Consider the following 16,224-nt stretch of genomic DNA (forward strand, 5'->3'; position numbering starts at 1 on the left):
CTCCCTTTCTTTCTGTCTTTCTTTCTCTCTGTACTGCAGTTTTGTTTACACCCGGAACTTATTTGTTTCCCCATTTTACTAGTCACTCTTCTGTGGCTCCCTTAGCCATTCAAACTCCTCCCCCCACATGGATCTGAAAGCATGCATGGGTCCTCTTCGTGCCACAACCCTTCCTACCCTCTTTTCCCGTCCCTTTTTTCCCTTCCTTATGGCCGACTTCCAGGTTTCCTGGCACTTGTCTACTCTATCTCTTTTGACCATACTTCTTTTCCCACAATGCCTGTTCCCCCATGTCTACTAAACTCTTAACATTTAACTTTCCACGAAGACGTTCCATGCTCTTCCATATGCTCTGTCGTCTTAGAGGTGATGTTATATTTCTGCAAGAGTCCCACTTTGCTGGCCTCAACCTTCCTGAACTTACATATAAATACTTTACCTCCACTTATCATGCTTGTGACCCTGCATGTAAAAAGAAAGGTGCTGCTATATTGTCTCCTAGGTGCCTCACCTTTGTTTTACCTTTGTTAATGTTTATGCCCCAACTTGGCACAACACGCTTCTTTTTTCCATCTGATCCTGTGATTCAGGATCAGATGGAATTGCAAAGCTGCACGCTTGTGAGGCCAGGAAACTGCGTCCATCGACAAAGTACCTGGCTTTTCCCCTTCCGTAAAACGGGACAGACAAGCCCTCGTTTCTGGGAATATCAGCCGTCCCCGCCCATTAAATGCTGCTGCTTGTCAATCAGGCAGAGGTATCAAAGGCGCTGCATGCGATTACGCAGGACCCAACCTGCACACTCGCAGAATGGGTCCTGCGCACGCGCAGATTCCCGATAACTGCGATCCATGATGAATCAGGCCCTTAGCTCGCTATTATCACAGCATAGAAGTAGAGTGCTTGTGGTGGGAGACTCTAATACCACCATAGACTCTCACCTCAATAGGTCCAAACCTCCTCATTTGCAATCTCCGTACAAGCTAATTGGGAAGTCTTACAATTATTCCTCAACCAACACCTCTTTGATACCTGGCATGTGAAAGTATCCCCCGCTAAAGACTTCACCGTTTACACGCCCGTCCATGATGTTCATACGAGATTGGATCTACTGTATCTGGTTGTTCATCCCATTGAATTGATTTTGTAACCACCCTAGCACGTGTTGGATCATTGTCCGTTCAATGTAAATATTGTCTCCCCAACCCCATATCTTATATATGGAGCCTTAATGCCAGGCTGCTCCTGAGCCCTCAACTGCGACTTCAGCTACTGATATAAGAAACGACTTTTCTCTTAACACTGACCCATCTCTCCCATGCTACTTTGGGATGCTCATAAGGCAGTGATCTGAGGTGCGATTAGGATTGCAACCTACACTATAGAAAAGCCAAAGACAAGAGACTCCTAGAACTTATGGTTCTCGTTGCCCAGTTGGATAGGTTACAAAAAACCTTAGGCTCTGAGGACTGTTATCGTAAGCTTGTGGCTGTTAGGGGTGAGCTTGGCCTCTTACAGCAAAAACTGAGCCCTCTCTTAAATGGCTTAACCAAACCTTTTATGAAAAAGGAGACAAAGATGACAGGTTGCTGGTGTCCATAGTACAATCTCACAGAACAATGTTCTAAGGATTAAATCTCACTCGGTAAAATCTTTCTGCGATCCTACTCAAATCACTGAGGAGTTCAAGATGTTTTATGCTAAGTTGTATGACTTCTCATCCTCAGCAGTTAGGGACCGATTCAGCACAGGACGGAATTGCAAGCCGCACACAAGCAGCTTTGAAATTCTGTCCTTGCTATTATGTTAATGCAGCAGGAGGGATCAGTTCCTGTTCTCAGCTCCAGCTTCTCCTAGCCTGTGTATATCTGCAAAGCTGTGCAGTTTCCACACTGCTTCTCAACTCCAGCTTGCATAGCCTGTGCACTTAACGAGTGTCCACAGTCACTTCACTAGCAGATATTTCTCCAGCAAGTGCCTGCTTCTATTGCAGGTCAGGATATCATTTACTCCTATCTTAGGACCTCATTCAGAGTCGGTCGTAGCGGCCGCACGGTCGCAGGCCACCGATGTTCGCTAAACTGCGCATGCGTAAAGTTCGCAATGCGCGTGCGCAAACTAGCTGCTACGATCAGAAATTTCTCTCTCCTTGAACACAGCCAGGTCGGTAATTTGAGTGACAGATTGAGGCGTTTGTGGGTGGTAACAGGGAAGGTGCTTGAAAACGGGGGAGTGGAGATCTGAACACAGGCGTGCCTAATTATGCGAACGGCGTTTTATGGGAGTGCATACGGTTTATGGGAGTGCATAATTAACAAAGAAGTGTCATGGCACACGTGACATGGGTGCTTTGTACACTGACCTGATCGTAGTGCTTAAGAGAGGGTATGGTCAACCTTAAGCTCTACGACCAGTTCCGATGGTCTCGATTAATCCTTATATGCCCGGACATGACGTGTAATGCGTACGAGAAGGGGGTGTATTTTTTGTCTTACGGCCACATCCTCCCCTTGGTCGGCCAGCTAACGATCCGATCTTAAGGACGCAACTTGCAAGTGCATCATTTGCATATCCGGCCCCTTTTCCCTTACGACCGTGAGGCCGCTACGACCGACTCTGAATGAGGTCCTTAGTGCTTAATCCTGACTTCCATTCCTGTTCAGTTCTGATACACTAAGACTAGCTCCTTCGTTCACTCCAGCCACAAACAGTCTTGCCCAGTGGTCCGCAACTGCGAAATAAATAGCGCTTACGCACGCAGTTCAACTGCGATAGTATGCTAATACACCGCGATCACTATGCCGTCGCAGCGCAACATAAGGACACTCACTTTACCTTACACACAGCCATAATACTTAGCAAGACTGCAAAACCATCGGTAACGTAGAGTACAATTGCAGCCTTACGTATACTTGCACAAGCTCTGACCTTACTCAGGAAGTAGTACACAAGCTGGTTTCGAAATTGCAGTGGATTTATGCATGTCCCTGTAACGGCATTCTAACGCACTGGCACGCCTGCCTTTCATCGACCATCCCCCATCACCGCCCCCCCCCCCCCCCCCAAACAGTACATCCTGTTAATCAATCTGCTATGGGTCTGCATAGTCGCTGCGATTGTAGTCCCGATCGCAGTGACTGGTTCTCGTAACACTCGGCCAATATGCGTGCGTAATCGCAGTTGCGATCGGTAATGAATCGGGCCCTCTGTATTGATCGCAACACCACAAGTTATACTCATGAGCATGGGTCAATGATTAGAGGCCCCTGTAGCCATTCATACTATATACAGCTTATCTTAACTGCAGAACACAACTTTGCTAAAGAGTTTGCAGTAGTTGAAGAACATGTAGGGGTTGTGGCAGAGGAGCTGGAGTGATGGGGTATAGTTGGGTTTGCTTTAAACCCTTGGCCATGCTTATGTGGACATCTCATTCTTATGTGGTAATGGCTAGCTTCTATTGAAAGGTCACGGTCAGTTAACTACAGTATACTGAAACCCTCTATTGAGTGGAGAAGAACACCCTGACTTCTGAATATAGACAGGGATATTATTATGTTGAAGTCCTAACTCAACCTGTAGTATAGTGGCGGCTGTAAAATGTGATAAATACACCAACAGCAAAGCTATTTTGTATGCCAGGATGCTCCAGTCCTTCCCCCTATACCCCGCCCACAACCTGAAGGCAAATCGGTTTTGTTAACAAGCCCAAGGCAGGAGCAGGATAGGAGAGCAGGAAGACTGGTACACTGAAGAATCACACTCTCACACAGACAAGGAAACAAGTGACCAAGAGAAGAAACCCATAGAAGCCAGGTGCGTCACAGTGGGTGCCCTGTGGACCCTATGGACTTCGAAGAGAGAGTTAACAAGGGTAAATTATTTTCTTCTTCAGGGTCCATAGGGCTCCACAGGGCGACAATGGGGATGTCCCAAAGCAGTTGTTCAAGGGCGGGGACGCTCCTGAGCTGAGAGGAGAGCTGGCACCCGAAGGAAGCATCCTGAGAGGCAAAAGTATCAAAGGCACAGAACCTAAGAAAGGTGTGGACAGAAGATCATAGTTGTTCAGCAGAGGCGCCACGTCGGGCTGCCCACGAGGGACCAACCGAGCGAGTAGAATAAGCAGAAACTGTAGTTGGCACAGGAAGGCCAGTCTGCATGTATGCTTATGAGATAGCCATGTGAAGCCATCTGGCCAGAGTCTGTTGGCTGGCCATCCCTTCTTGTGGACTCCATATAGGACAAAGAGGGAGTCCGATTTCCTGATGGAACTAGTACGGTCCACGTAGATCTTCAGAACACGGACCACATCCAAAGAGGCCTCACCGAGAGGTCTGGTGATTGAAAAGCCGGAACCACAATTTCCTCATTAAGGTGGACACGGGAGACCACCTTGGGAAGGAAGCCAGGGCGTGTTCGGAGAACAGCCCTGCCGGATGAAAGATTAGGAATGGGGAGCGACAGGAGAGTACCCATAAATTCGATACCCTACTGGCAGATGCTATAGCCAGAAGAAACAGAGGGCCTGATTCAGACCCGCTCGCAAGTGGGTCAATGGCCGGGCAGTGCGCACACGGTGCGTGCTCGAGCCCCGGAGCGAGCGAGAAATCACTCGCTCCGGGGCTTGCAGAAAAAACGGGGCGGCTGTTGATGTTGATCGATAGCTCGTCCCGTTGGGGAGGTGGCTGGACAAACAGAGGCGTTCCTGAAGGAACGCCTGCCATTTGTGGGCGATCCTAATAGAGCCAAAAGCTCACTGGGGCTTTTGCGGCAGACGAGACCCTAATACAAGGGTTTCATCGTAAGCCCGATGGTCACGACCATTGCGACCATTACCTGGCCGCTCACAAAAGCTGTGGATGGTTACCCACAGCTTAGCGACCGGCCAGGAGGCCGGTTTTAAAAAAAAAGCGGCCGCCCTGATTCAGAGCGCGCGCTCGCTTTTTGCGAGCGGCTCTGAATCAGGGCCAGAGTCTTACAAGTGAGTCATTTGACATCTACTGACTCCATGGGTTCGAATGGAAATTCCTGAAGTGCGTGGAGAACCACTGACAAAGGAGGGACAAAGGGAGGTTGTATACGGAGAACATTTTGCAGAAAGGTGTAAACATCCGCTCGAGGAGAAATTCTGCGTTGGAACCAGATGGACAGAGCAAAGAATTATACTTTCAGAGAGGCTAGGAGGAGTACAAGATCCAATCCACCTTGAAGAAAGGCAAGTACTGTAGAAACCCTGAAAACTCGAGGGTCATAATTTCTAATAGCACACCACTGGAAATATGTATGCCATGCTCTGTGATAAATCCTGGTTTATGTTCTCCGAGCATGGTCTGGACCACAGAATTAGCGAACCCTTTAGACCTTATGAGGGATGTCTCAAGAGTCAAGCCATTAAAGACAGATGGGCCAGGTCCAGATGTAGACAGGGACCCTGAGACAACAGGTCTGGGAAGTTGGAGAGGAACGTCTATGACTTTGAAGGTCGGAGTACCAATAGCGTCTGGGCCAAGCCGGAGCCACCAAGAGGTCCGTTCCCCCCTCTTGCTTGAACTTCCTGAAGAACCTGGGGCAGAAGGGAGACTGAAGGAGAGAGATATGCCAAATGGAAGGTCCACCTCACAGATAATGCATCCATGAAGGCTGCATTGGGGTCCCTCATCCTGGCCCCGTACACTGGAAGCTTGTGGTTGTGTCGTGAGGCCATGAGGTCCACGTCGGTAGACCCAGTTTGTCCACCAGGAGCTGAAAGACTTCTGGATGTAGAGACCACTCCCCTGCATGCACGTCGTGACGGCTGAAGAAATACGCTTCCCAATTGAGAATCCCCAGGATGAACACTATGGAGATGGCTGGGAGAAGGCGTTTGGTCCTTGTGAGAATATGGGACACTTCTGCCATTGCTGACCAACTTAGAGTGCATCCTTGGTGATTGAGGTAGGTGTTGTCGGACTGTACTTGTACTGGTCTGCCCTGAAGACGATTTTTAGCCAGAGTAAGGACTTTGTAAATGGCTCTGCGTTATAGGACATTGATTGGTAAGACCACCGTGGCTGGAGTCCAGCGTCCCTGGAAGGAGTGCTGGCCGGTCAATGCGCCCCACCTACATAGGCTTGCATCCGTGGTGAGGAGTGCCCAGTCTGGGATCCAATAGGGGCGACCCTTGTTTAAGTGGAACATCTGTAGCCACCAGGAGAGGGATAGGCGAACCTCCGGAGAGAGGCCCATTGTGTGGGATCTGAGCAGATGGGGTAGCCCATCCACTTTGATAGGATCAGGTGTTGTAGTGATCTGAAGTGAAACTGAGCGAAGTCCACCATGTCGAGGTGGACACCATGGATCCCAAGGTCTGAATTGCAGAGTGAATTGACACTCGGTGCTGTAGTGCAGAGATTTTTCCTGCTGTCAAGAAGATTCTCGGAGCCTGAGCATTCAGGAGGGCTCCCAGATGCACCATTCTTTGAGAAGGAGTCAGGGAAGCCTTTTTCCAATTGATCAGCCAACCATGCATTTGTAGAAAGGTAATGGTTATTTGTAGATGGCGGTGAAGAGTTTCTGGGGAATTTGCCAAGAGCAAGAGATCGTCCAAGTATGGGAGCAGTCTGAGCCCTTGACGATGAAGATAGGCTGCCATAACTGCCATGATCTTTGTAAAGACCTGAGGAGCTATAGAAAGCCCAAAAGGCATAGCTTAAAATTGGTAATGTTGCTGTAGTATAGCAAACCGAAGATACTGCTGATGAGAAGGTACTATAGGTACATTAAGGTAAGCGTCTTGAATGTCAAGAGACACCATAAAGTCCCCAGGCTCCATAGCCAGGACAATAGAGCGCAAGGTTTCCATATGAAACCTGGGCACCCTGATAAACTTGTTTAGAGACTTGAGGTCTAGGATAGGCCGATGAGACCCATTGGGCTTCTGAACCAGGAAAAGGGTAGAATAGCTCTTTCCTTGCTGTGAGGAGGGGACCAAAATGTTTACCCCTGAGAGCAGTAAGGACTGAATGGCCTCTGGAGCAGCAGGGCTTTGCTTGGGACCGATGGAGGACCTGTGCAAAAGAATTGCTGGGGGCCACCTCAGGAATGAGGGTGAGGGAGACCACTTCTTTTACCCAGACATCGGAGGTAGTCTGATGCCAGAACTTGGCAAACTGAAGAAGTCGGCCTCCCACTCTGGGCTCCCTAGGCTTTAGTGCAGGGGTGGGGAACCTTTTTTCTGCCAAGGGACAGTTTGATATATATATATAACATTATTTGCGGGCCCATTGCAGGCCACGCTCCTACCGTGTGATGTCATATGGGGATGGGGTCACAATCGCCAGTAATTACAGCAATGCCAGGAGCATCCTAAAGATGCTCTGGGGATCTGTAAGGGCAGTGATGTGACCGTCTGAGGCATCCTAAGGATGCTCCAGGTGGCACTGCTATCCAGATGAGGCTAGCAGAAAAAAGCTCAGAGGGCCAGACCAAATGATTCCAGGGGCCTTATACGACCCCCGGGCCTGAGGTTCCCCATCCTTGCTTTAGTGGATGCCGACTGCCTTTGAAAAGACTAACCTTTAGCTTTTCCCTGAGGACGAAAGGACTGAAAGGATGACATCCGAGGCTTCGCAGTAGATACAGAAGGCAAGAACGCCATCTTGGAAGCTGCCAAGGTAGTCACAATCTTGTCCAATTCTGGGCCAAACAAGATCTCCCCAGAATAAGGCAGAGACTCTAATGCCTTTTTAGAGTCTGAATCTGCCTTCCATGAGTGAAGCTAAACAATACGGTGGGCTACCACGGAAATAGTAGCAGATGTCTTCGAAGCTAGGAGACCAGTATCCAAAACTGCTTCACCTAAATAGAAGGATGCATCTCTAATGTGAGATATGTAGGACAGCTGTTCCCTTGAAGCATCAGAGGAAAATGTATCTTCTGGGCCTCTGCTCAACTATCAATGGCTTTTGCCACCCAGGCCGTAACCCTGGCAGGACGAGTAATAGCTCCTCCTGTAAGAGAGAATACTGATTTCAGGCAAGCTCCAATTCTTCTATCCGTGGTCTCCTTTAAGGAGGTTGCAGCATGGATAGGTAAGGTAGCGTTTTCAACTAGGCGTGTCACATGGGAATCCACTGCAGGTGGAACTTCCCATTTAGTGCAATCAGTAGCTGGAAAGGGGTAAAAGGAAATTAAGCATTTAGGCAGCTGAAACTTTTTACTTGGCATATTCCATGCTTCACACATGATAGATAGCTGATCAGAGTGAGGAAACTCTGGTAAAACTACTTTCTGTTGTTTAAATAGTGGCTCTTTTGCCTTAGGAGTGGGTTCTGCCTCTTCTATTTGAAGAGTAGATTTTACAGTTCTTACAAGTGCAGGTATATTCAATTTAGATGGGGGTTACTCGTCTCCCGAGGGGTAGTCAGAGTGAGAAAGGTCTATATCTTCTGGCTACCCAGATGATAATTCAGAATCTGATAGCTGGGCGGACTGGGTAAATAACACAGCAAGCTTAGTAGGTTTACTAGGCAAGGGTCTCTTTTGCAGCATTTGTTGAAAAGCTGTAGACTGTAGGAGGAATCAAATACTCTGCAATGAGGTAGAAAGTACATCTGCCCATGGGGGAAGCAAATGATTTGCAGGGAGTACCTGCTGTGGCCATCCCATAGGGGGAGCCACCACAGGAACTACTAGGTTTGTGAAAAAAAAGCCCAGGGGAGGTCCTGATGAGAGGACGCAGGTGCTGATGGGCCAGGGGCCGCATAACAAGATGCACAAAGACCATCTTGAATGAGATTCTCTGAAGCAAAGCCTGCTAAGCAGGACTTACAAGACACCGGAGTGGGAGCATTGTTATTCTTGCCATTGCCAGACATAGCTGCAAGATAATGTAGCACACGATCTGTCACAGTGCAGTGAGCAACCCAGATATTGTAAGAACTTACCTTTGTTATCTCTCTTTCTACGAAGTCCATAGGGTCCACAGGGTGGGGTATAGGTGAGGCAGAGTCATCCGGGTACCTTACACAGTAAATGTTTCCCCAAGGATGCACTTGGGTCTCCCTCCATACACCGCCCCCATCCAGAGGCACCTCAGTTTCGTAGCAAGCCAAAGGCAGGAGGAGGATAAAAGAGAGAGAAGAAAGTCTGGAACACACAAGAATCACATTCTCATACAGGAGGAGATGAAAAACCGGCAAGAGCAAAGCCCATCTGAAATAGGTGCGTCATGGTGGGTGCCCTGTGGACCCTATGGACTTCGTAGAAAGTGACATAACAAAGGTAAATTCTTACCATATCTCTCATTTTCTACTTTGGGGTCCATAGAGTGACCTTGGGGATGTCCCAAAGCAGTACCTTCAACGGTGGGGACACTCCTATGTAAAGAGGAGAATCCACCGCTCGAAGGAAGCATCCTGAGAGGCAATGGTATCATATGCATAATACCTCAGAAAATTCTGGACAGAAGACCACTCGGCCGCCTTACAAAGCTGAACAACCGAGGCACCATGGCGAGCTGCCCACGAAGGACCCACAGACCGAGTAGAATGAGCAGTAACAGAGGACGGTACTGGAAGGCCCTCATGTAAGCCTCAGAGAGCGCCATACAAAACCACCTAGTCAAAGTTTGTTTATTGGCTGGCCATCACTTCTTGTGGAATCCATAGAGTACAAACAAGGAGTCTGACTTCTGAAGGGAACTGGTCCGGTCCACATAAATCCTGAGGGCACGCACCACATCCAAGGAGGCCTCACCTGCCAAGAGGTCTGGAGAATTAAAGGCCAATACAATAATTTCCTCATTAATATGGAAACTAGAGACCACCTTAGGAAGGTCACCAGGGCGAGTCCAAAGCACCGCCCTGTCCTGGTGAAAAACCAGAATGGGAGCGAAAAGAGAGCCCCCAAATCTGACACTCTTCTGGCAGAAGCAATAGCCAGAAGCAAAACTGTCTTAGCAGTGAGCCATTTGAGATCCACTGAGTCCAGGGGTTCAAATGGAGGGCCCAAAGAACAACAGCCAAATCCCAAGGCGCCACAGGAGGGACAAAGGGAGGCTGAATGCAAAGGAACCCCTGTAGGAAAGTGCAGATATCAGGAAGAGGAGCGATCCTTCGCTGGAACCACACTGATAGGGCAGATACATGCACCTTCAGTGAGGCAAGGCGGAGTCCAAGATCCAAACTCGCCCTGGCAGAGGCAGGTTTTCGTGTGTTAACCACAGAGCCGGAAAAACCCTCGGACCTTAAAAGGGATGTCTCAAGAGCCACGCCGTCAAAGTCAGACGACCCAGTTCCGGGTAAAGGCAAGGACCTTGAGAAAACAGGTCCGGACGTTGAGGCAACAGCAACGGAGTGTCGATGGAGAGACTCTGAAGATCTGAGTACCAGTGACGTCTGGGCCACACTGGAGCTACCAGGAGGACAGTGCCACCTTCTTGTTTGAGCTTCCGAATTACTCGAGGAAGAAGGGAGAATGGAGAGAACAAATATCCCTTTATAGGATTTGTTATTATTGCTGCTACGTCTCTCATTTATGTAGTCACATTATATAAATTCAGAAATCCACACTATAACACATTTATTATGTTTCCTATATAGCTCTGCTAAATACTGGGACGCTGTGCCACTAATGAGCTAGATCACATTAATACACAGTGTCTATTTATAATCATTGCAATAGCAGCTGGACAGCGTGGTGAGTGCAGGCACCTATATATGCTATTTTCACTTTACAGCCACGTGTGTTTTGCCAGATGTTCATTTGGGGTTAAGCTTCATAGTAATCACCCTTAGGATATCATATACAGTACACAGGTGGTATTACACATTCTTTAGCGGTTCACATCAAATCTCATAACATGAGGTACAGTCTATTAAAACAGAGGAGATGCCAAACGTCATCAGTCAAAAACAATAGCTATCAACTATCTGTGACACATAGAACATATGCTCATTAATAGCGTATCTGGTGTCAATGATAAAATATAGCCGTGCATTAATCTGTGCTCCTAGATGGATACATTGTATCTATGTGAAAGAGATCAGCGGCAGAATACTGTTATTGGGAAGTGACACTTAGTAACAGGCAGGGCAGAATTACGCTAATGCCTTTAGTGATAATTAGAATCACACAGTTTGGAGCACCTGAGTCTTTATCTACAGAAATCTATGTGGTCTCATTTAGAAATTTTTATAAGCTGATTAAGGGCCATTTGTGACACACAGAATACTTGTTTATAAACATCATAATTGGTTTAAATAACACAGTGATGTTACAATATTATGCTTCTACATTGATGCATGCTATGAAGAAGAATTCTAAGCAATAAATATAGATTTTTCAGACTGAGCATCATCACAGTGTTAAATATATATATATATATATATATATATATATATATGTGTGTCATTGATATAAACCTGGGATAGTGATGTCTGGCTAGGCCCATTTATATGTTATCAGGTTTCATATACACAATAGGTCACAAATCAGATCTTATATAGTAGTTAACAAGAAAACAAAACAACAATATATCTATTTAAGAGTTTATTGTAAAGAATATACAACAGAGGTAATTAGTCACAATTTTAATAACGTTCTGTTTGCACTTGTGTTATATTTCGCCAATTATAATTTATTTAATAAAAAATATGTTTTAATATTATTATCCAATTTCCCTTTAGAGATATGTTAATATACAAAATATATAATCTGTGTGTGCCCTACATGAGAATACCTGCTTTTTCTGTTTTGTGTAAGATCAACCACCAGGTCCTTGCCCTTAATCTGTGCCCTGCACCAGTGCTTGTAATGCCCTGGTGGTCTAGTGGAGTCCCGGACAAACCGGTGTCCACATCAGTGTCTCCGGTCTGCCTCCTGAGACCGGAGGCAAGACTGCACATAGACGCGGGGATCCGCCTTACTTGTCCCCTTGAGTCCCGGCTGCAGTCTGTGGTCTGAGGAGCCCTGCTAGCTAAGTCCCCCCAGAGCCACGCTGAGAGTACCTAGCCGAGGGCTGGTGTAGCGGCGCACCGGAGGGGTGATGGAGCAGCAGTGCAGATGTCCAGAGGACTGTCTAGTGCTGCTATTCTGTAGTAAAAATAAAAGTAAATCATAAAAATAAAGCTTGTGCTGCTTAATAGCAGCCCCACTGTTCTAACGGTGATCCAGCTCCTGCCGGACACCAACGAAACTGATTTGCCTTCAATCTGTGATGGTGTATAGAAGGAAGGACCGAAGCATCCTGGGATAGAAAAAAGCTTTGCTGTTGGTGTCCAGTCCTCCAAGAACCACATACACCCCCATTGTCTCCCTGTGGAGCCCTATGGAGCCTAAAGAAGAAATATAATGTTACCAACAAGTCGATACTAGAGAGGACTGCCCCCCTGATCTGCTCTGTCCTTCTCTGCTAGCTCCTCCACTTCCTTCTCATTCCCCCTCTTCTTCCGAAACTGCACCATCTGCTCCTCTGCTCTACCCCGCTGTCCTCACCGGCTAGGGTCTGTCCTATCTCTCTAGCAATGGGAGCCGTTGACGGGTTTGCATGCATGTCAGTGATGGGACAGACCTTATACAATTATTATTACGTATATGTTTATATTTTAAATTCATTCTCTCTCCTTTTAAGAATGAAAATATAGTTTTGTTTCTGAATAAAACAAAAAGTCTCGCACCCTAAATCTTTCACTGTCACCAAGTCAGCTTGTTTTACATGGTGGTGGTTGATGGTACACAGTGGTGCTAAACGTCTACATAGTAACAGTTTTGTATTTTAATATTTAATGACGTATGACAGAAATTATCGTGTTTAAAATGTTCATCGTGAGATTGTTGGAACAAATAATTCCCGTGAAGATGGGCAATTCTTTGTTCTCCCCCTTTGGTTAAATAACATTTTTTTTGTATCCAGCTTCAATTGTCCTTGTAATCATATAATCCTTCATTACTAGGAGGATTATTGCCGAACGCCATGTTTATGGATGGAATTACATTTCACTATTACTATATAGCACTGAATAAGTAACATTCCAATAACCAGTGAGTTAAATAAAGAATTAGGAGCACAGTAAGTAGAAATATATTTAGGAGTATATTTACTAAAGTGAGAGTTTTTTTTAGAAGTGGAGATGTTGCCCATAGCAACCAGATTCTAGCTATTATCTTCTAGAAGGTGCTAGTTAAATAGCATCTGATTGGTTGCTATGGGCAACATCTCCACTTCTAAAAACTTTCACTTTAGTAAATATTCCCCCGACTTTTGATAATATTCAGTATTAAAATTTTGATATGAAAAGTGAGATGCAATGATTTATATTATAACGTAACACTTTATTAATATTTCTTTATTATTCTAGATCAATTGGAGATCGAACAGAATTAAAGAACCAAAATATTTGACAAATATAGAATAGTGAAAAGAAATAGTATGGAAAATGTGTAATAAATACATGGCTGTGCACTATGCCTAGAAGTTATGCTGGTTATCAGACAACAAAAAGTGGGCTTATAATGTTATTCTTATGATCTCACAAAAATAACGATATTCTAATACTACTGCAATTCCATTTAGTATCCTTCAATCAGCTCAATGAAACAAAGTTTTCTCCTGTGTGAGTTCTCTGATGTTTACCAAGATCTCCTTTAAAATTAAAACATTTCCCACACTCAGAACATAAATATGGCTTCTCACCTGTGTGAGTTCTCTGATGTCCATCAAGTGTTCCCTGACGTGCAAAACATTTCCCACACTCAGAACATGAGAATGGCTTCTCACCTGTGTGCACTCTCTGATGAGCGACAAGATTTGAGTGGAGGTTAAACGATTTCCCACACTCAGAACAGGAGAATGGCTTCTCACCCGTGTGAGTTCTCTGATGTTTAACGAGATATCCTTTAAAAATAAAACCTTTCCCACACTCAGAACATGAAAATGGCTTCTCTCCTGTGTGAGTTCTCTGATGAACATGAAGTGTTAACTGGTGCGCAAAACATTTCCCACATTCAGAACATGAAAATGGCTTCTCACCTGTGTGAGTTCTTTTATGTGTCAAGAGCGTTGAATTATGTGTAAAACATTTCCCACACTCAGAACATGGGAACGGTCTCTCGCCTGTGTGTACTCTTTGGTGTCTGGAAACTTTTGATTTCTTTGTAAAACATTTGCCACACTCAGGACATGGAAATGGCTTCTCACCTGTGTGAGTTCTATAATGTACAACAAATCCAGAGTTATTTGTAAAACATTTCCCACACTCAGGACATGGAAACAGTTTACCACCAGTATGAGCTGCATTCTGTGTGACACCATCCGGTTTATCAATAGAACTTTCCTCATGAGTAGATGGAATAAGTGGTACATCTGCACTGCAGTGTACTGGGTGTATAGTTGGGGTAAAGGAGTTTTCTCTGGAATCTTGTGTGATGTTGGTATCTTCTATTTTACAATCTGGAGATAAAATGAGATTTCGCTCCACACTATTTATGATGTCGCAGCCGTCTGTTGGGAGTAAAATAAATGCATGGAAATTAAAATAATGAGCGAATACAAAATGATAGAATGGTAAAATACACAAAAAGGACAATACGTGACACACCATAGTGTCCCCAGTTCACACTGCATGCTACACCACAGTGTCCCCAGTTTACACTGCATGTCACATCGTAGTGCTCCCCAGTTCACACTGCATGCCACACAGTAGTGTCGCCAATTCACAATGCATTCCACACTGTAGTACCCCCAGTTCACACTACATACCACACTGTACTGCCCCCAATTTATAAAACATTACATATCACACTGTCCTCCAGTAGTATAACAGTCTTCTATTCTCCCACAAACCGTACTACCCTCACCACAAAAACAATGTTCCTCTGCCCTTACACTATCATCGGGGTCTCCTCTCCTGTCCCTGCAGTCTTGCACTAGAAGGCTCCTCTCGTTATAGTAGCGAGCGAGATATACTATCTTTGGTGGTCGGTGTGGCCATACCCAAAAGAAATACCATCCTAGTGATTGCCATAAAATACAGAGAGCATCCAAATTTATGCTATACAATAAAGAGAGCATCCAAATGACTGCATTATAATGTGCAGTACTCTTATGAATGTCATACAATACAAAGTGATCTAGTGTCCACCATGCAAAGCAAAAAGCATACTTATGACTGCCATACAATACAGAGAGCAAACTTGTGAACACCATACAATACAGAGAGCAACCTAATGACTGTCATACAATACAAAGTATTCTTGTAATAGTTATATAATTCATAGAGCATTGTAATGACCAACATACAATACAGAGCGTAACCTAGTAACTTATCCAATAGAAAGCAACCTAGTACCACCACACAATACAGAGAGCATCCTAGTGTCTAACATGCAGTACAGAGAGCATCTTGATTGATGCGGTAGACAGCATCTTAGTCACCAATATACAAAACAGAGAGAATTATTTTGACCACAATATAAAATACATAGAGCATCTTAGTAACATACTTATATGGCTTCCTAATAGCTACCATATAATACAGAGTATTCCTGTGACCAAAACACTATAGAGAATTATTTTGACCACAATACAATACAGAGAGCCCATTATTGACCACCATACAATACAAAAAGCATTAATGTGGCCACTACACAATGTCATCCTCATTATTAATTAACCCCTCCTCAAAATCATGAACTCATTCAGATTCATCATAATAACCCCTTCAACATCATTGACCTCTTTATAATAATTTAACACTCATAACATCCCATAATTAGTTGAATAACCCCCTTATTACCTCCATTATTCTCATCAAAATACTGTAAATGCATGCCCAGTGTCAGTTACTTTAAATGTGTGCCCAGTGTTCCTGTCCCTGTAACTGTGTGCCCAGTGTTCCCGTACCTTATTAGTCTGTACTGAAAGAGGAGGGTTTAGAATAAGAGATTGCTGTAGTGACAGAGGAGGGTGTAGGATAAGAGATTGCCGTAGTGACAGAGGAGGGTGTAGGATAAGAGATTGCCGTAGTGACAGAGGAGGGTGTAGGATAAGAGATTGCCGTAGTGACAGAGGAGGGTGTAGGATAAGAGATTCCTGTAGTGACAGAGGAGGGTGTAGGATAAGAGATGGCTGTAGTGACAGAGGAGGGTGTAGGATAAGAGATGGCTGTAGTGACAGAGGAGGGTGTAGGATAAGAGATAGCTGTAGTGACAGAGGAGGGGTGTAGGATAAGAGATTCCTGTAGTGAC

The 16,224-nt window shown here is 45.3% G+C and overlaps 2 protein-coding genes across 2 annotated transcripts in view; one reads left to right on the forward strand and one right to left on the reverse strand.

The window, feature by feature from the left end:
* The window catches only part of LOC148436279 (uncharacterized), a 193,352-nt gene that overhangs the window by 125,783 nt on the left and 51,345 nt on the right, over window positions 1–16,224 (forward strand). The window lies entirely within an intron of this gene.
* LOC148436282 (uncharacterized) overlaps window positions 1–16,224 on the reverse strand; it is a 67,541-nt gene that overhangs the window by 23,583 nt on the left and 27,734 nt on the right. Inside the window, exons 7-8 of the mRNA XM_088465079.1 lie at window positions 13,568–14,479; window positions 9,337–9,395 (exon numbers count right to left, since the gene is read on the reverse strand). Of these exons, the coding sequence (XP_088321205.1) occupies window positions 9,337–9,395; window positions 13,568–14,479 (971 nt within the window). The remainder of the gene's footprint in view (window positions 1–9,336; window positions 9,396–13,567; window positions 14,480–16,224) is intronic.

Source organism: Taudactylus pleione, unplaced genomic scaffold (assembly GCF_031769625.1).
Source record: "Taudactylus pleione unplaced genomic scaffold, aTauple2 ptg001845l, whole genome shotgun sequence".
In the NCBI taxonomy this organism is placed as follows: domain Eukaryota; kingdom Metazoa; phylum Chordata; class Amphibia; order Anura; family Myobatrachidae; genus Taudactylus; species Taudactylus pleione.